General features: G+C 51.3%; 8 protein-coding genes across 8 annotated transcripts; 2 read left to right on the top strand and 6 right to left on the bottom strand.

Annotated features, from left to right (window-relative positions):
- Nucleotides 1–14: 14 nt before the first annotated feature.
- On the bottom strand, nt 15–950 carry Z519_00015 (uncharacterized protein; the record flags this gene model as incomplete). The annotated part of the gene is made up of 1 exon (XM_016757775.1): nt 15–950. The coding sequence occupies one exon, from the start codon at nt 948–950 to the stop codon at nt 15–17; it is 936 nt and encodes a 311-aa protein (XP_016625024.1).
- A 178-nt stretch (nt 951–1,128) lies between these two features.
- Z519_00014 (uncharacterized protein) lies at nt 1,129–2,570 on the bottom strand (the record flags this gene model as incomplete). Its single annotated transcript, XM_016757774.1, has 2 exons — nt 1,129–2,495; nt 2,549–2,570. 2 exons carry the CDS (start codon nt 2,568–2,570, stop codon nt 1,129–1,131), a joined length of 1,389 nt encoding a protein of 462 aa, XP_016625023.1.
- Nucleotides 2,571–3,245: 675 nt separating this feature from the next.
- Nucleotides 3,246–6,427, bottom strand: Z519_00013 (uncharacterized protein; the record flags this gene model as incomplete). Its single annotated transcript, XM_016757773.1, has 2 exons — nt 3,246–6,308; nt 6,368–6,427. The coding sequence occupies 2 exons, from the start codon at nt 6,425–6,427 to the stop codon at nt 3,246–3,248; spliced, it is 3,123 nt and encodes a 1,040-aa protein (XP_016625022.1).
- A 1,072-nt stretch (nt 6,428–7,499) lies between these two features.
- On the top strand, nt 7,500–8,567 carry Z519_00012 (alkylated DNA repair protein AlkB; the record flags this gene model as incomplete). Its single annotated transcript, XM_016757772.1, has 2 exons — nt 7,500–7,782; nt 7,834–8,567. 2 exons carry the CDS (start codon nt 7,500–7,502, stop codon nt 8,565–8,567), a joined length of 1,017 nt encoding a protein of 338 aa, XP_016625021.1.
- A 295-nt stretch (nt 8,568–8,862) lies between these two features.
- Nucleotides 8,863–10,551, top strand: Z519_00011 (uncharacterized protein; the record flags this gene model as incomplete). Its single annotated transcript, XM_016757771.1, has 1 exon — nt 8,863–10,551. One exon carries the CDS (start codon nt 8,863–8,865, stop codon nt 10,549–10,551), a length of 1,689 nt encoding a protein of 562 aa, XP_016625020.1.
- Nucleotides 10,552–10,645: 94 nt separating this feature from the next.
- On the bottom strand, nt 10,646–11,518 carry Z519_00010 (uncharacterized protein; the record flags this gene model as incomplete). Its single annotated transcript, XM_016757770.1, has 1 exon — nt 10,646–11,518. The coding sequence occupies one exon, from the start codon at nt 11,516–11,518 to the stop codon at nt 10,646–10,648; it is 873 nt and encodes a 290-aa protein (XP_016625019.1).
- A 2,026-nt stretch (nt 11,519–13,544) lies between these two features.
- Nucleotides 13,545–15,134, bottom strand: Z519_00009 (uncharacterized protein; the record flags this gene model as incomplete). Its single annotated transcript, XM_016757769.1, has 1 exon — nt 13,545–15,134. One exon carries the CDS (start codon nt 15,132–15,134, stop codon nt 13,545–13,547), a length of 1,590 nt encoding a protein of 529 aa, XP_016625018.1.
- A 605-nt stretch (nt 15,135–15,739) lies between these two features.
- On the bottom strand, nt 15,740–18,334 carry Z519_00008 (uncharacterized protein; the record flags this gene model as incomplete). The annotated part of the gene is made up of 2 exons (XM_016757768.1): nt 15,740–17,488; nt 17,537–18,334. The coding sequence occupies 2 exons, from the start codon at nt 18,332–18,334 to the stop codon at nt 15,740–15,742; spliced, it is 2,547 nt and encodes an 848-aa protein (XP_016625017.1).
- Nucleotides 18,335–19,211: the final 877 nt, after the last annotated feature.

Here is a 19,211-nt window from a genome sequence, read left to right as displayed (position 1 = left end):
CTGGTACGGATACTTCACTCCTTATGAGTATAATACTTCCTCCAATCATGAACATCCTTGAATCCCAAAACATCTCGGATTTTCTTGTTTGAAAGCGGAGCCTCCCACTCACCCATCTTTCGCGTGATTGGTGTGTTTGGACAGGTCTTCTTCAAGAACTCCTCCGTCGGCACTGTCGTGGTAATCGTGTCGTTGGTTGCGTTGAATATTTGGAAGCCGAGCCCGCTCTTCGCGACACACAAGTCACATATCTGGCCCAGATCTCGAGCATCAATATAGCTCCAAGCATTCCTTTTCCTCGTTTGAGGTTTGCCCACATGTCGAGGGAAATCCTTCTCGTATTCGTGCGGCTCAATCACATTCCCGATCACCAGCGCATAGATATCGTTATTGAAACGTCGGGCAAAAGTCCGTGCAATCCGCTCTCCGGCCAGTTTGCTGCAGGCGTACGTATCCTCCGGATTACGATCGTAAGTATCCTCATCGAGAGGGAAAGAAAGGTAGTCATCCTCTCCCTGGGTGAAGCAAACACCATAGGTCGTCTCGCTGCTGGCAATGACAATCTTCTTGACACCCAGTTTGCAGGCAGATTCGATCACATTGTAAGTGCTCATGACATTGCCGCGGAACGTCTCGCTGTCTGGCACAATCATGTTGCGGGCATACGCAGCAAAGTGAATGACAGCGTCGGGAGGACCAGGATGCCTTGGCAGATCGTACTCGCTCATCGAAAACAGGGATGACAATGCATTGAAAACTTGAGCGCCGTCCGTCAGATCTGTCTTCATCGTGTATACACTCTTGCCAGGAGGGATGTGGTCTTTCGGGAAGTCCACCAAGTCCAAATTCAGAACTTGGTGTCCTTTGTTGAGCAAGTACGGAATGCAGTGTCGCCCGGCTTTTCCAGAACCACCAGTGAAGACAATTCTTTTGCCCAAGGATGTGGCCATTTTCAAAATCGATGGTGGAAACGATATGGGTTAAGGGCAGAATTTGCTCGAAGACAGATAGAGATTGCAACACCCTTTAAAATATTTGAGAACTGATGACACGAAGTTTGACCGGGAAAATCACCGACCAGATTCCGTATGCAAGATCCGTCATGGCCCGAAGAGGAAGCTCGGTATATTAGAACACGGCACTTCGCTTTCTTTGCAACTTGTTTGCATCTTGATCACTCCGACGCCGGAAATTGAAAATGCTTGATTTTTGTTTGATTTGTGGTTGCTGCGAAGGCATAGGCGCAAGAAAACTCGCCTGTGAAGCAGCTCCCGACATGTAAGAACCTGGAGGATATCCTCCCCAGGCATTGGCATATGGAGCAGGGGGATAATGTCCTTGTTGAGTTTGAAGATAGGCGGTTTGTCCCGCTTCAGAGTAATGCCTTTGTTGTCGCGGATCTCGAGGAGGAAGACCTGGGCGAGCAGAGGCATCTTCTCGTCCATACATCTGCTTGAGCCACTCCGTCTCCTGTTGAATTTCTGTTTGCTGTCTCCTCCGTTTTTCTTTTTCCTCCCTTTCCAACAACTGCCTGGTCAATCGTTCTTCCTCCTCTTCTCTGCGCCGCCTTTGTCTCTCTTCCTCTACCGCCTGTCTTCGCAGACGAGCAGACTCGGCTTCGATTTCCCATTGGGTCCGTGGGTCTGTGGATGACGGTCGTGGATCATGGGTGGGTGAAACTGATTGAGGTCTGGTGTCCGACTGGAGGATCGCAGTTGTAGCGCTTGGGCTAGTCGGGCTGGATTTCTTGCCGGCAGAAAGATTGAAGGTCTCTTTCAAAGTACCGAAGTATACGTCACGAATCACCACAGCTCCCAGTAAGAGGACCACCTCGAAGCCTTTTAGGTCTTCAATGTCAACCCTCTGCAGATTTGGCTCGTACAAGGTCAACTCTTTGAGGGCCTTGAATATCGCGACAGTGATATCTGGATCTCTGTGTTTCCCCTTGCCTTCTATATCTGTACTCTTGCCAGACATGAAACACGCCAAATCTTTCGAGAACTTGCTATCCTTCTTCCATTTGAACACGATCTTGGGCGTGATTTCCAAAACTGCAGGATCGTATTGTGTTCGATCAAGCGCAGACCCGGATGGGGCTCGGAAGGTCTGTTGCGGTATCTCAAATTCCCATGACGCAGATCTGTTGAAACTGGCAGCTTTGTGCCTTATTGCAATCTGTTGATCTGGATTGTACAGCTGTATTACGAACTCGGATGGTAGGATAGGTTCTGGAGGAGGTGGGATAGCACCGCTCAACCGGGCTTGCTCTGAGAGAGGAGGAGGTTGTGTCCATTCTGGGATGAGTAGAACTTCGGCATAGAGAACTTCAGGGCTGAAGGCATCGGAAAGTGCTGCCGCATATCGGTTTTTCGAGGCGTGGTGATCTGGATCTAGATGTCGTACCGTGTAAGAAGGCTCATAGTCGGCTCCATGCTGAGAAAAGAGAAAGGTCGACAATTGTTTGGGTTTATCTTTGGACGGTTTGAGAACGAAGGCTGCAACCCTTAGCAATTAGATTGGTGGAAGACGGACAATCAGTCACACATACTTGGCAGGTTCTCATCCAGCATCGCGTTTCAGAACTGTCGTGATCTTCTTGTGGTACTGGAGTGGAAGGGGTTCCTTGCTATAAAAGATGAACTGGCTACCGGAGGCGGCTCTGAAGAATTGCAAGCTTCAATTTGACTCTACGGATGGATGTGAAGAGATTTGGGTCCATCAACAGGCGCAGGCGAGTCTGTCGGACCGCGCCTCTCATTACAAGTATCGAGAACACAGCCACGCTCTGCGGCGGACAAGCACACGAGGTCACGTCCTTGACCTCCTGGCGCTGCCTATTAGGCGACCCGGAGGCTGTGCTTCTCCCAAGCCTTGCGCCACACCGGGCACACATCCACTTTTCAGTGGATCGTCACAGGCGTCCATACCGAGCATCCAGTACAAAGGAATGCTTCCTCCGTACAACCAATGGAGCATGGACTACGAGTCACTAATAACCACCCCTGCCGCCCCCACAGATATTGTATGAACTTGATCGAGTGGCTTCCCCACGGCCCCGAAGCATGTTTGCATAATCAACAAACGAGACGCGCGTATGAGACCGCAGAATCGACTGTGAACGCCGACTAGCTTTCACAAACTGCAATTTGAAGGCCCCAACAGAAAGATATTGATCGAACGCATGCAATACTGAGTACCTAGGTATAAAGATGAATTCGTTGCGGGGGCTGCGCAATTGCTCATTGCTACTGAAGCCGCAACGTCTCCTCATCAAGGACCCCAAAGAGGTTTTCTATCTCCTTCAGTACGTCCTGGATTCCGAGGCTAAGCTGACCTGTGACTAAGGCATACGTGTACAAGAGACTGTAATCCTCATCTTTGGTCTTTTGCTCCTGTGCGTCACTCTGCCGATACTCAAAAATCTTTGCCAGGAGCCTATCCCGCGTATGGTCGATGCTAGGCAACGCGTCACTCGTGATTGAATATTCCAACTTCATAGAACTTGCAAGAACGCTAAACAAATGGCTGATTCGCCGGCACAGTTGTGCTCGTTCATTGATTGTGGCCTTCAGAAGTGCCTCCTCCCCGGGGGATATGTTTAAATCCTTGAGAAGGACCTCGTTCATCGCGTGGAAGGATTCAAGCATCTGCTCAGTTCTCTTGAGGATCCGACCGTAGATTGCATGTGGGAACGGCCGCCGGAGCTCGAACTCGCTTTTGCAAGCCTCTACCAGGCTCTGGAGCTTAGCCAGAAACCGCTGCAGGTAGAATTCCTCTCGGAGGTTCATATATCGGTCTGGAGAGACACCCTCGGTCAGCATGGCCAGTGGGTCCCTCTTCCAGATTAAGCCCATGCGAAGCCACAGTAGTGCAAGACCATCTTTCAGCTTTTGCCGGGCCGATATGGGCCAGACAGCGCGTGTAATGATCAGGCCCCATATGCACCCAGAGATTACTGCGACAACCCGATGTCCAGCAATTGCAAGGATCAAAGGATTCTTGGCGGCATCCTCTTCATCTCCATCATCTTCGTCATCACGACCAGCAAGACTGTACGCGTACAAGGCACTGAGGTTGTAGGTCAACATGATGAAGCGGCCCATCGGGCCTTTGCCTTTTCCGATGATCATGTATGCGGTCCAGTACGCCATACAGGCCCCGAAAAGGCACAGTACGACGGGATTTTCATGCGATATTTCCCACGCAGCCACTGCGAGAGCAGCTCCGAGACAGGTTCCAAGCACTCTCGAGTAGCCTGTTGTGTTTGACGCCCCGATTGTCATGCTACACACCAGCATATATGAGACTAAGCCCCATTCTCCTCGCCAGTGCTGGTAGATCGGCCGTGACGAGGAGATGAAACTTGGCAGAGCGTACAACATGGCACCCAGCCCGACTTTGATGGCAAACCTGATATCGTCACGTCGGAAAAAAGATGCTGCGGCGTAGAGGTAGCGGAAAAACAATTGTTTGAAGCGAGGATGATCGGGCCAGTGAGGCACCTCATGCTGTGGAGATACCTTGAGACGATTGTCGCTAAACTTGACCTCGAGTTCATCAGACCTTTTTGCCAGTTTGGCAAAATTGGGGTCAATCCCAGCCAAATCTGTTTGGCTGTAGGGTGATCGCCAAAACTTCAGCCAGTGCCACGTCTTCCCAGCTGGACGTTCGTCCACCTCGAGCTGTAGTTCGTCGAGGATGATCAAATATTCTTTCACGGATTCAGCTACTTCCACCAAAGAGAATGAAAAGTGTCCGCAACACGCGGCAGCATCTTCCCAATCCGCTTGAACAGCCTTTGGTCGAGACCGATCCATATCCTTCTGACCATAGACAACAAGAAGTGAGTCTTTTCGTGACTCCTTGTACAATTTCAATGCGCGATCAAGGCTCGATTTGAATATGGGATTGGATGCAATGGCGTAACGCTTTGAGGCATCAAAAGGAAAGTCATCCAGCACTTCCTTCAGTGTGAAAGCTAGAGATCTCATGGAAGGACCCAGATGGCGAATGAAAAGCTCGAAAATTTGTGCGGGCGATCGAAATGGCGGGTGTGTTGGGCCCGACAGCGACCCGGTCAGTGGCCGAGTCGATTCCTGCACAGGCGACAGCGGCGCAAAGTAGCTCAACAAGTCTCGATCGTTTGTACTGACTTTGGAGCTCTCCATGGAGTCCATCCAGCGTGGCGTGGTAGTTTGCTCTGCCGTGAATTGCATAGAGCCAAAGGCCGGTTGCTTTGTAACGACAAACTGCATGGCTGCAGCACTCCGAAGACCGCCAATGCTCTGCGAGATCCGCTGAATGCACTGCGCTAGCCTAGCCTCAATCAGGGCTTGTCTCTCAGTGCCCAGCAAATAATGTTCATATCTTGCTTCTTTCAAATTCTGGGAGATCGTGGAAGAAAGTTTTTTGTGTTGCTCACTAATGGCCTGAAAGACACTATCTTCCAGTTCTGCTTCATCTCCAGATAAGAAACTGCTCGTAATCAAGGCAAGCATGTCAGCAAGGGCATCGGTTACCTGAAGGAGATTTTTCCTCAACTTGTGCCTGGCGGAAATTGGGAAAATCAAGAAAGAAACCAGCATCGTAGCTATGACACCGGCAACGATCATCTTGAGGATCTGCGAGATTGACTTCGTGGAGTAGTCGCCAGCCTGAACAGCTCCTTCTTTCGTGAGGATAGTGACCAGGCTGAGGGAGGCCAGAGAGCATGCTATGTTCACCAAAGGATCATTCCTCCTAAGCTTAATCCAACCGACAAGTCCCAGACCGCCTCCAACGAAGATAACTAGAACAATGGCATGTCCAAGCTCAATAAGGTGGACAGCATCTGCAAAAAAGGCGGCGACGGTCATGCTGAGGAGGGACACAACAGCCACGTAGAGAAACGCAGACGTAGCCAAAAGCAGAGCATCTAACATACTCCCAAGAGATCTCGCGGGATGAAAATAGACTGTGATCGTGGCGACCATATGCTTCGAGTTCTGTTTGCCAAACACTTTGCTCAACTGGGGAACAAAGGTGGCCAGGCTGCCCAAGAGATACGCCAGAGCGCACTTGAAGATCCCCTTTCCCGTATCCGAGAGCATGAATCGCCTGGCCCGGCTCGCATATTCCAAACTCTTTGATACCAACAAGCCATGGCTGGGCCAAGGACCGCTTGCACGGTATTCTTCAACTTGTCCCAGTAAAGGAGTGGTGTCGTCCACGTCGTGGCGAGAGGCATCGGGATGGTCGAAGTTGTGGAGGGTAAATGTCTTGCTCAACCGTGTGCCAGTAGCGGGATCAATGTATGATGATTGACGTAGCTAATATGTAGAACGTTAGCAGGTGATTCCCAACTTCGTACGGGCTGACGAAAACCCACGCTCGCTCTGGGGTTCAGATGGCTGGTGTCGCTCTCACTGTCGTCGCCAATTGCGGCCATGCTTTAGACAGGGTTCGGTCAGTTCTCAAGTTGCGGGGCACCCATTGCCCGGGGTGCGATACAGGCTCTATCAATATGACCACATACAAAGTATTTTAGGAGAAGAAGTTGGGGAGCCCTCCCTGGGAGAAAGCGACTCCAAGGACGAACATTGGTGCCACACGAACCGAGTTGATGTGTTTTGTTTACGGCATGTCGCCTGAAGAAGTGAAACCGCAGCCACGGGCCGACAATGGCCCGACGTCTCGTTCCACATCCGTCTACGAGGCAGAGCTGCAAGTATTATTTCGAACCCTCGCCTTCTGTTGCGCTTGGGCTCGCCAATTCCACAAGACTAATACTGTGTAATCTAGAGCTCAATGAAAAGTTTCAGGTTGCTATTTAGTAAAGCTGGCGCGTGATCGATGATGCCGCCTCAGTCAGACCAACATCCATTCCTAGATATGTTTGCGGCCACCATTGAGGGGAAGACATCTCCATCTTGAGTTGGTCAGATTGTCGTTAAGAGGCACATGTTCCTCCCATCGTTCAGGTCAAAATTGTTCTGCGTCCATCCCGTAGAAGTCCGGTCGTATATGCATAGAACACACAGTGTACGGAGGACGAAACTGAAGTCCCTTTTGGGTACAAGCACCTACCAGTAGTAACTTGAATCTGGATGAAAGTAATACTGTTCAATGGGAGAGTCTACCTAGGCAACTAAGCAGGATGGGAACGATGACAATAAGTACTACGAGGCAGTACTCTAATGCTCAACACATCAATTTGAATGTATCTAATAATAATAGCACAACGCCATATGGATATTTCCGGATGTGGGCTGCGGGCGCTAGAGTGAGTACAGGGCGGCGTCACCCACGTCCCGAAGGAGACAAGCTCACGACAGTTTTGATACTCATCTTGGCATCCTGGCATTCCTATGTACTTTGAACAATTATGTCGCCAACAGAGATTCTCTGACAATTTACCTCCGTATTCTGCTTTTCCCGGTTTGCTGTCCATTTTGGCCAGGACAGAGACAAATTGCCCATTCCGACTTTGGGAAAGGATCGGGATTGCCCTAGTATTGATGATGCATAATACTCAGGCCAGACCCCCTGAATATATGCGAGAGCTTTTCAAGCGATGGCGGAAACGGCCTGCAGCAGAAATTGAAGCTGATCAGGGCATCATCGACCCACAAGACCCGGATGTGAATAAAGTGTCAGCACTACCGGAGTCTGATATTCTTCGACAAAGTGACTTCGACATCTGGACAAAGGGTTTCCTCGACAATGCCACGGACGACGCGACACTCGGTCTTCAAGACATCACATTACCGGCACGAGCAGCCTTCGAGGTCAATGGAATACCTGGTTCGCTCGCACTGCTGTCTGCTATCTCACGGCGCAGCTGACATGGGGTAGGCCTACGCGTATTCCCTTGCCTCTTACCTCCTCGGCTTCAAGTTGGTTTGTTAGACAGGCTACTTCATCGTGATCTCTCTAATCCCGCCCACAAGACTAACCTTAACCACCATCATCACATCTCCTACCCGCCAAAAGTTGATGATCCGTCTCCTTCGTCCTTCTTCGCTGCAGGCCTCGACATGGTGATCTACCCGAAGGATCCGGCAATCCACAAACCCATCACATCAGCACAGATGCTTGGATCCAAATTGCGATGGGTGACTCTGGGGGGTCAGTACGACTGGACGAACAAGATCTATCCCGACGGCGAACCGCCGCCTTTCCCTGAGGACATAGCTGCACTCTTGAAAAAGATATTTCCTACCGTTGACGCCCAGGCCGCCATTGTCAATTTCTACAGCCCCGGAGATACGTTAAGTGTGCATCGAGACATCAGTGAGGCGTCCGGTAACAGTCTCATTAGCATCAGCTTTGGGTGCGATGCTATCTTTCTTGTTGGGAACGAAGACAGCATCGACGCAGCTGCCATTCGGTTGAGGTCTGGGGATGCCATCGTCATGTCTGGAAAATCCAGGTATGCCTGGCATGGCGTGCCAAAAATTCTGCCAGGCACCTGTCCAGCATGGCTGCAGGATTGGCCGGATATTGCGCAGAGAGGACCATATCAGCACTGGCGAGGATGGATGAGCAAGAAACGGATCAACTTGAATGTCCGTCAGATGACTGAATGAATCCCACCCTTTTGCTTTGGAAGCAGATCGAGAAGGATGACTACCGCCAACTCGGAGTGATGGAATCATGCCCAAAACAGGCAGGAGAAGTTTGTCTTCCTTATCAATTTGTTCTAATCTCCGCACCAATTGGTGGTGGAGATGTGCGTCTCCAAACAGCAATGACTTGTACCTCCACATATAACCGAACCATCTCGCGAGGGGTACAACACGGAAGACGTTTCTCGAACAGTTCGTGCTCTTCCTTATAAAGGACATTGAAAAATTACCACTTATTTCATTTCCATCCGCTACCATGGTTGCCGACTGGGAAACGCTTGCAAAGGCAAAGCGAGATGCTATCCTGAGCTCCATTCCCGAGAAATGGCGACTCCAAAAGATCCCCAGCCCGGAAGAGCAAAAAGACGTTACTGGGTCCTATATTCAGCAATTCCTCGATGAGAAAGAGACCACAATCACCGAAACCGATGCTGTTGGCATCGCTGAAAAGGTCGCCGCCGGTGAATGGTCTGCGGTTGATGTCACCCAAGCATTCTGTCACAGAGCCTCTTTGGCCCATCAATTGGTGAACTGCCTGCATGAGACTTTCTTTGATGCTGCCCTAGAGTCTGCCAAAGCCCTTGACGAGTATTTCGCAAAGAACAAAAAAACCGTCGGGCCGCTTCATGGAGTACCTGTGTCGCTGAAAGATCAGTTCCATGTCAAGAACGTCGAGACTTCGATGGGATACGTTGGCTGGATAGGAACCTTTGAAGGCAAAGTTGATGATCCACGCAAAGGCCAGTATGAAAGTGAAATGGTGAGAGAGCTCAGGGCCCTAGGTGCTGTGCTTTATTGTAAGACCAGTGTCCCACATTCGTTGATGAGTGGGGAGACTGTCAACAACATTATTGGCTATACTTGGAATCCCAAGAACCGGTACCTTTGTTCCGGTGGCAGTTCTGGGGGCGAGGGTGCCCTGATTTCATTGAGGGGATCGCCCGGCGGATTCGGGACTGACATTGGGGGATCAATCCGCATTCCTGCAGCGTTCAATGGGCTTTACGGTATTCGACCGTCATTTGGGAGGCTGCCCTATGAAGGAATGGCCAACAGCATGGATGGGCAGAACAGTGTCTTGTCCGTTGTCGGTCCACTCGCCACTACCGCTCGAGCTGTCAGACTACTCACAAAAGCTATCCTCTCGGAAAAGCCATGGCTTCACGATCCTTTGGTTGTCGACATGCCGTGGCGTGATGCCCAAGAACAAGCAATTCACGATATTGTCAAGTCTTCTTCTCAGAAAGGGCAACTCAGCTTCGGTGTGCTGAAATCGGATGGCATCGTGAATCCTCAGCCGCCCATTGCCCGAGCGGTATCTATGCTCGCCGAGGCTCTTACTAAGGCGGGACATCAGATCATTGAGTGGAAACCACCCTCGCACAAGAAAATCTTGGATATTACATTTAAGACATGGGCATATGATGGCGGTAAGGACGTGCACGGAGCTTTTGCAATTGCTGGTGAGCCCATGTCTCCTCAAATCAAAATGAGCTATGGCGACGCGCCGACGCAGGAAATGACGGCATCACAAATCGCCGCCAACAACGTTGAGAAGCGCAAATACCAGAAACAATACTTGGATTATTGGAATAGCACTGCCCAGCTGACACAGACGGGTCAACCTGTGGATGGTTTCATTTGCCCTCTTGCGCCATACCCGGCTGCGAGACCCCAATTGTACAAGTATTACGGATATAGTGTATTTGTGAATGGGCTCGACTATACAAGTGTTGTTGTACCGGTTACGATTGCAGACAAAAAGATCGATAAGTATGCTGAAGGATACACACCAATCAACGACCAAGACAAGGAGGCTTTCGAAGCTTATGATGCCGACTTATATGATGGCGCTCACGTTAGTTTGCAGCTTGTCGGACGAAGGTTTACGGAAGAGAAGATGTTGGCAATTGCAGAGTATGTTGGCAGTTTGGTTGGGAAATAGATGGAGTATGCCGAGACAAGTAGAGAGCCGATACATCAATAACATTTTACAAAGAGAATATTCTTGCCCTGTACAAAATCAACGCCGTGAGCCTTCACCCAATCCGCCCATTGTCCAAACCAACATCTTCCAAGCACGACCAAAGATCTGGTCCGACCAATTCCCGCAACCTTTTCTCTTCTCCGGGCGCTTCTTCCTCCCATGCACGGATCGGACCTTTGACTGAACGTTTTTCCTTGCTCCGTGACATACTCTTGTTTTGCTGCTTTGTATTGGACAGCTTTTGTGAACCCGGTGTCTGTGACTTCGTACTGGGGCAGATGTTCTTCAATATTTGGTCAAAGCCGACGTTCTCATTCGCATTCGATCCGCCTTCACTTTTGCCTCTGCGTTCCTCTATCTTCGCTTCTAATTCTTGCAATGTTTCGCTAACAGAGGCATTCGGATACACCAGGGCCGCCTCTGCATCACTAAGCGGGTGTGAATCAACAGGATACCGACATTGACTTGGAAAGTCACAGGACTCGCAGCCCTTTAAGACCCTCTCATTCTGGAGGATTTTGAGAGTTCCTCGGCGCCAGGCTCCCCAGTTTTTCCATGCCGCGTAGTCAAATTCACTCGAACATGCCCTGGGCTTTTTCTTTCTCTTCAGGCTGGGCCAGTCGGTCTGGCCTGAACAGTAGTAGTGTCCGTCAACCAAGCATCGGCGCGTTACGCCAAGGGGATATCGTGAATGGCACAAATGGCAAATCCATGTCCATGGCATGGGATGTTGCTGAGGTGCAATAGACATCGGCTCTTGGTCGTCACCTTCAAGGGTAGGTTCAGCAAAGTACTTAGTGTGATCGAAAGGTGACACTGAGCTAGATGATAGGGAATCTGGTATATATGTCGGCGTCCTCGGTGATCGCACTTCCTTATCCAATTCAAATCTGACGCAAGACGTGTCAAGCCTTTGGCTCGACATTCTGCCGTTTTGCTTAACGGTGCTCATAGGATAGGGTGGCCAGCGGGTCAAGCATCGGTGTATGAGTCTGTCGGACTGTTGAGTGGAGGACAAGGCGAATTTGAGAGAAATGTGTGATACAACAGCATAGCACTGTTCTTTGTTATGTTGTAAAACAATGAGACAGACCAGAGCAGAATGGATCTAGGTATCATGTGGGAAGGGTATGATGTAACAATGGAGTGAAGGTCACACTGGTTGAAGGACAAAGGGTAGGTGCAGGACACGAGAATAGTCACTGGCTATAAGGTATGCAAGTATAGTAAATTGTAGCGATAAAGACGAAGAAAGCTTTGAGAGACACACCCAGCCATACTTGTCGAGAAACACTCGAGATATTCATTTTTGAGGGATAACAGAGATTCAAGTGCATAGGGAGGACCAGAGAGCGACCAGAGAGCCGTCTGGATTATAAGAGACGAGCCATCCGCAGTCTTCCTTGAGTTCATGCAAGAATATGAGTATGCACGAGGATCTGGTGAAATTTATTTATCTAAAGCTCCAAAACAAATGTGCTTGTCTCTATTGCCTCGACTGGTTAGATGTGCAGGGCGTGCAACCGCGCTAGAACGTGAACTAGGGCCTAGTCGGATTTGGACGTCCATGGCTACTTGCCTGTAGTCACTGGAAGCCTAGAATCGGAATTACCCATTCCGTCGCCAGGTGAATTAAGGGCGAAGAATGCCAACGTCGTTGGATATGCTGGTCAGTGGTCAGAGCTTGGGTGGTTTCTCGTCTCCCAAAAAACAACATAATGTGAGGGGACAGAAGGCTGGTCCGCAAGATCAAAACTTTGGAAGACGGTTGGTCTTGGCATTCCTGTGGGACGGAGGTATTAATAGGTCAGCCTCACGATTTCCAAATGTGGAGTAGTTGGAACCAGCCTCGCAGCGAGGAGAACCTGCCACTTTACCTGCCTCGCTGCTCCCAACCACCACATCTTCGCAACCAGCCATCACCATAATGAGTTCAGAGCATCTGCGAGGCTGGGCTTCGTGCTCGCGGATAACTACATGTAGTCCATTCGTTGCTTGAAATTCTTTGTAACATTCCATCTTCCTCAGCAGCCTTCTATTGCAACGCAAACACGAAACCACAGGAAGTAAACACCAATACTCTGTTGACATCATTCCCGATATAGACTCTCTCACTTTGTCTTGAGGACATTCTGGTCAAACCCTCTCAAGATTGATCCCACGGCACTGCAAACTGTTGTCTCTGCTTTTAGTTGTGGTCCCTGTCTACCCTTTGCATCGCCTCCTACCTCGCCACGTGTGATCTCTCCTCGAATCTATCAATCAGAACCGGTTACCATAAGAAGACTTCCCGACAGTGCTTCACTCCTTTGTGGACCTCGGCTTAGTCCACCTCCTCCTGCCCGATTTCGCACATTCAATTTAAGTCACTTGCGGACCCAGAGCGAACCGATCCCACACGACCACAGAGCCGGAAGCGCGAGCAGCTTTCGACTACAGCCTTCTTTGTCCTCTACGCAGTCTCCAATCGATCGGAACCATGGTGCAAAGGAACTACGTAATAGCGATCATTGTGATCATCCTGTTCGTGGTGCTGGCCATTGTGGGCTACGCTATTTATGCGATCCAAAACCGAGTCAGCCTGTTCGCGAAACGGGAGAAAGAGGTAGAGGAGGGAGAAGACGAGGAATAACGCTCTCAGACGCTGTGCGCGTCCACATGCGTGTGCGTTTCCAACTTGACGACGAAAACGATTTGGAGAACAAGGTTTCGGCGAAAGCAAGGTCGATTTCTGGGTTGTTACGTTCGGAAGATGGGCAGGATACTTGGTTTTAAAACGTACAATATGGATCTGACATGAGATGATGACCCCTTTTGGCCATGGTGTTGATGGACAGTCATATCTAATATGCGTGTTAGGTTGGATACGAACATATGCATATTCTCGGGGTTGGAATACAATATCATTACTCCGTATGGCCGGTTGCATTTCCTCTCACTCCGCTTTCATTTTATAAGTCCGATATGATGCTGATATTGGCCTTTGGATTTCTCATACTCTTCCGCCTTTCGTCCGCACTGGTCGGCGACTGCCCATTCGACAACCCATTCATCCCCGGTTCGCTCTGCGTTTTCTTGAGCTCTGCCACTTTCACGCCCGGTGGCCCCCCCGCGGCGCTGCCGTTACCGTCCATGGATACCAGAGATTGTGGCATACGCCGATTCTTGTCTTCTTTGACATGGGCTTTCCACTTATTGACCAACTTGTCAAAGTCCCACTTGTCACCCTGCCTCGTATTGATATTCTCCGTGGGCAGAGTGACCATCTCTTCGGGCGCGTCGGGTCCGACTGATCTGGCGGGCACTTTATTCAGGGTCATTAGTCGCAACTCTTCGCGCATAGAAGCCCCAAACGTCCGACGCTCAGGCGGCCACAGCGCCATCTCACGTGGCCACTGACATCGGGAGAGGTATTCCACTTGTTGCTGTAACTGATTTGCCTCTTGCTGTAACCTCTCTAACCTTTCTTCCATCTCCTGCACTTTTTGTTGCTCCGAATTGTAGGACCTCAGCAATTCCACCTGCCACAGTAGATTGCGAATCTCGATTGGATGAGCCATCCAATTCTGATAGCTTGTCTCAAGATGCGAAAGGGTCGATTCGGTCCATTGTGCCGCGCTTCGTGTGAGAAAGTCGGCCTCTTCCGCTATGTTGGAAGTCGTGGGTTGCGCAAGTCGCAGTGTCTGCCATTTCCAGTGATCGATGGTAGAGGTCAGCAATTGCCGCAGAGGGACGAGTTGATCAGGACCGGGTGGGTTGATCGGGATGGATTGCGGTGTTGAGAAAGGAGAAGCTTGGAACAAGGTGGCTGGCGCAGGCAGGACCTTCAGGCATAGAGAGGGAAATGTCTGTGACTGGACGTCGAATTTGAAGGGGGAGGGTTTGGGAGAGGCATTCTTTGTGGCCGCACGGAGAGAGTCGAGGACTTCGCGTAGGGCGAGTTCGAGAGCGCGAGTTGTTTCGGCATTGCTGTTGGTATTGAGGTCTTGGGCGTAGACAGAAAAACTGCGCTTGGTCCCAGATGGACTAGAGACGATGGCAGGAGTAGGAGGGGCGGCGGCGGCAGCAGCAGTCGTGCCGGGCGAGTCGAGGGTGGTAGGATCTGTAATGACGCCCGTAGCCTGCCAATTGAGCCTGTTCAGGCGCACATGCATGCCGCCAGGAGGAATGCGGTTGAGTTCAACGGCAGACGAGATGAGAGTGCCCGGTTGGGGACCGATACTGGGGCCTGGAGATGCCTGTGATGAGCGAGCATCTTCATGCTCATTCTTGTCCTTGTCCCGCTTGCTGCTTCTCGCTGTGCGGCGCGTGATGCCTCCTCGTAGTCTCCGGATCTCCTCGACATCATGGATTCCGTCGGGTTTCTTTTTAGAGATGAATTGGTCGAGATGGCGGCCGAGCGACGAGGAGGTGAACTGCTGGTGACAGTATTGACATTCTTTGTCCTTGACCGCAGGCGCTTTAGCAGGCGGATGTGCCGCAGTCGACTCATCGGCGGACTCTTGCTCTTGGGATGCTTCGGATGCGGGAGATTCAACCATTTCGGGCGGTCCAGCGTCGCTGACACATGTAAATGCAGGCCAGGAGTGCCTGCTCCCAATCCGAGAAAAGAACAAGAAGAGGCAGAGCAGGCTGTCAATGCATTATTTAGTGGCGTGAACTTTGTCCAGTTCTCCGTCCGAGCAGGCCGAATCTACGGACACTCGGAATTAACACTGGCCGGCAACGATCATCCTGGGTTGGCAGCACCAACAGGTCAGTGTCAGGCACATCTCTTGCGGGCGCGTGCACCGCCACAGCCTATGACGTTGACCTACAGGTACCCCGTGCGGCGCCATTCGATGGAAGATGAAGTGGCAGACTGGCATCAGAATGAATCGCACGTGGAGCTAGGAGGCTTAATCGGACGGCGTGGTGGAGGTAGCGAAGGCAGTTTTGCAAGTAGGACAAGTACTGTATTCAGCCTACTGAGTAGTATCATACATGTACAATAACTTGAGGTTGCGGTCCAGCTTTTTGAGCTAGACTGGTCAATGCCTCTCTTCTATCGGTCATAAGGGTCCATTTCCATGCGTGCCAAACGTCGTGGGTATTTCGTTGTTACCAAAACAGGCTCAGCTGCGTAATCCAAACAACACTCCGACTTCTAGATGAAACTGCCTCCTTCAGGATCGACAGGCTTCCAGCTCTGCCGTCGTCCGGTGGCTCTCAACCGCCTCTCTTCTCTTTCCCTTTTGCTCTGTTCCTCAAATCGTCTTCGGGTGGCCTCGGCTTCGATGCTCTCTGTCTGGGTCGATTCGTAGTTGTAGGCATTATTCACTCTTGCGTCCTCGGAAACTCGAGCTAGGTGACCTTCTCCACCTGTCCTGTGCAAACCAGTGTCTTGATGGCTCCTCGGCGGGCTCGTCGATGTATTCGGAGAACGGTCTGACGCTGCTAGCATGGCTCTGGCCTGTGTCGACCCTCCGCCCACCATCGTCCCCGGAATTGGACGTTCCTCGTTGTCGATTGGAGGCGAATTCCTCGTGAGCAAAGGTGGGGGATGATATATCCTCGGGGGACTGGGCCGTCGCCGGCCGCTTGCCGTCGCCGGTGGCGGCGGTGTCGAAGCTCGGGTCGTCTCGTCCGGCGGACTCGCCGTGCTCATCATCTGCCAACCATCAACCTCGTCAGAATATGACAGAGAATGTTGAGGAGGAGAAGGGTATTGATAAGGATAATAACCATCAGCGCTTGAAGTTGAGCTGGTCTGAGAATGAGAACTAGGGTGGGCATAAGAGAAGGATTGAGATTGGTGCTCAGGTGAGCGAGACGATTCCTGCTCGAGCAATGCAACGTGAGAATCACCCTTGACAAGTCCCAGTCTTTCCTCCTCTGATGCGTTCTTCATTGCACGTCTCTGTTCATGGCTGCTGGTACGGTGCGAAAGATTTGGCCGTGGAGCCATGGGATCTACGTCGGGGGTGCGTGAGCCTGGTCGAAGGAAGTTGGTGAAAGAGAATTGCCGTCTTGCTTGGTGTGCTGGTTTGAGTGAAGGGGATGATGACGGCTTGGCGGGCAGGGGTTTGGAACGGGGCGAGGGTTGAGCTGAGATGGTGATGGCCCGTTCCTTTAGCTGCCCTGGAGGGAGTCCGTAAATCCGTTCTTGGGCATCTTCGAGGCTCCCCGGGCCGTAGGGGATGATGGGTGACTCGGCTTTGGATGAGACAACCTTGATGTCTGTCAAGGCAACGGGATGTATTGGGCTCCGTAGAGAATCTTCCGGCATGGTCGCATGGTGCCGGGGACTGGGGTGACGGATTACGCTCTGTGCACGGCTGCGCAGAGTTTCAAAAAATCCCGGTTCGTGCTCCTCTTCCTGATTGGGATCTGGGATATGCGACATTCCCAGCGGTGGGTGAACGGTCTTTCTTCGAACAACTGCACCAGGTTCGCCGATAACTGTTTTGCGGCGGCGGAGGCCATCCCATTCCACAATCTCGTTCTCGCGAAGCGGCTCGAGTTGATCCTTAAGTTTGTCTTCGCGCAGCCGTCTAGCTTCCTCTTGTTCCATCTTCTGCCGAGAGACAGAGATTCTCCTGATCAAAGCCGCGGTGCCACGAATAGCATCGGCTTTGGGCTCGGTTTCTGGCTGCTCAACCTCCGCAATTTCCCTGACTTGGTTGAGATCACCCTTGAAAACGGCCGCGTCTGGAACGTCTTTTGCGGATTTGGACATTTGTAGGAGGACAACTCCAGCACATATTTGGAAGAAGCCCATGATCACAGTCGTGATAGATACGGCTGTGCCCTTGAAGCCCCGGAAAAGGATCGCAGAAGTAATGATTGTGGCGCTGGTGAAGATGACATAGTAGGTCGGGGTGACGAGGGCGGCGTTGAAAATATTCAATGCTTTCTAGGTGATGTCAGGCGCCGAGCAGTGTTTGGGAAGAAGTATACTTACATTGAGGTAAATGATTTCAGTCAGCAGTGTCGCAACCACAAAGGCCAGTAAAACGTAGAGAAACCATTGATTGAACTGAGGTTTTCCGCCGGCTTGGGCCACGACTGCACTCCCTAAACCCTGGGTTGCCACGACACTCAGACCGCCGATCAAGCTGCAAATACTGAGATAGACCAGCATGCTTTTCTTGCCGTAGCGTGGCCCTGCCCACATGGCGATAAATATACATGCTAAAATCACGACACCGGTATAGCTGAGAAAGCCGGGCGCGATGACGAAGTGCTGCATTTCTTGGATATCGGCAACGGCGCTTTGCTCTGGGGCGTTGAGGACGATGACAATGCTGCCAACGATGCAATTGAAACAGCCAACCTTACCGACAAAGCTCAGGCGCTCCTTGAGAAAGATGGCCGATAGAATGGTCGTGACCACAACGCTCAGCGCACCGAGCGGTGTCACGAGGATGGCATCGACGAAGGCATAGGCGACGAAGTTACAGATTTCGCCCACAATCATCAGTGTCATGCCTCCCCACCAATAGAAATTCTTCAGGTAGCCATAGCCCTCTCCTGCTTCCTCGTTGTATTTGGCATTCGCTCTAAGCAGTCCGGTCTTTTTCAGCACAAAAGAGGTCCCAATGAAGAGCCCTGAAGCCACAGCGAGACTGAGACCGATTGCCTTGTAGACTGGCGGACGGCTAGCTGTATCGGCATTGCTCGTGGAGGTTGAATTGGTCGTTTCATTGCGGGCGATCAACGTGTGAGCGACTGCCCATACCTGCGGAGGTACATTTTCCATGTTACGGAGGGATGTGGTTGAAAGAACCGCACAAAGCGGCTACCGAGGCAGGATGACGTTACGAGATCGTGGCCATCGGGCACTGGTAAGTCCTATTCGTGAGGGTCGTATAGGAGGCTACGGTCTTTCTTAAGATGCTTCAAGGTGCAGTGGTGTACGAGGTATTGAGGGTAATATGAGTTTGCGAAGGTAAGGCTGGTAAAGATTCTCCGGGGGTTTCGTTTATCGGCGTGCGTGAGGGTTGGCTTTCGTCCGAGGCGCAGACAAATTCGTGGATGAGGGATTGAGGTGCTGGTTGGGCGTACGACTGGGGAAATTCGGACTGTGACGCAGGCGCCACGTTCGAGGCGAGGTATCAGCGTGAAATCTGAGAAGGTGGAAGCGGCAGTGATGTGAGATGCTGATTCTGTGCTCGCTATGTAGTGCAGACAGGAAGTTAGGGAAGAAACCTGGAGGAGCTGAATAGGGTACTGGCTAGTCGACAATGGACATGCGAAAGTCAGATCTACCAACCACTGACGCAGCTGTGGCTTGTGTTAGCGCTAAGGGCGTTGGTTAACGAGGAAAAAGGTTGGCTGGAATGGACCCGCTCAACATCAAGGCCCTGGAACAAACCCGCATAAGCCCACTTGGAAGACAGGGGGAGGCCCGTCCCAAAGCGATGCCTTGGACATTTGGGGTCTGGACCAGTTTTTTGGGGGGGCTCACCAGGCCGGCCCAAGGGTCGTTGCTAGGGCTTTAGTGCTCGTTATCGATATTCACCAAGGTCAGATCAGCACCCAACCACTCCTTAGTGTCCTTGTCAGCGATAATGCTGCCATACCCGGTACTGATTTACATGCTGGTAGGTAGATTTTTCTTTTTCGCCGCCAGATTT

The sequence above is a fragment of the Cladophialophora bantiana genome (assembly GCF_000835475.1).
Source record: "Cladophialophora bantiana CBS 173.52 unplaced genomic scaffold supercont1.1, whole genome shotgun sequence".
NCBI classification, from domain to species: domain Eukaryota; kingdom Fungi; phylum Ascomycota; class Eurotiomycetes; order Chaetothyriales; family Herpotrichiellaceae; genus Cladophialophora; species Cladophialophora bantiana.
This window is presented reverse-complemented; position numbering and strand designations above follow the sequence as displayed.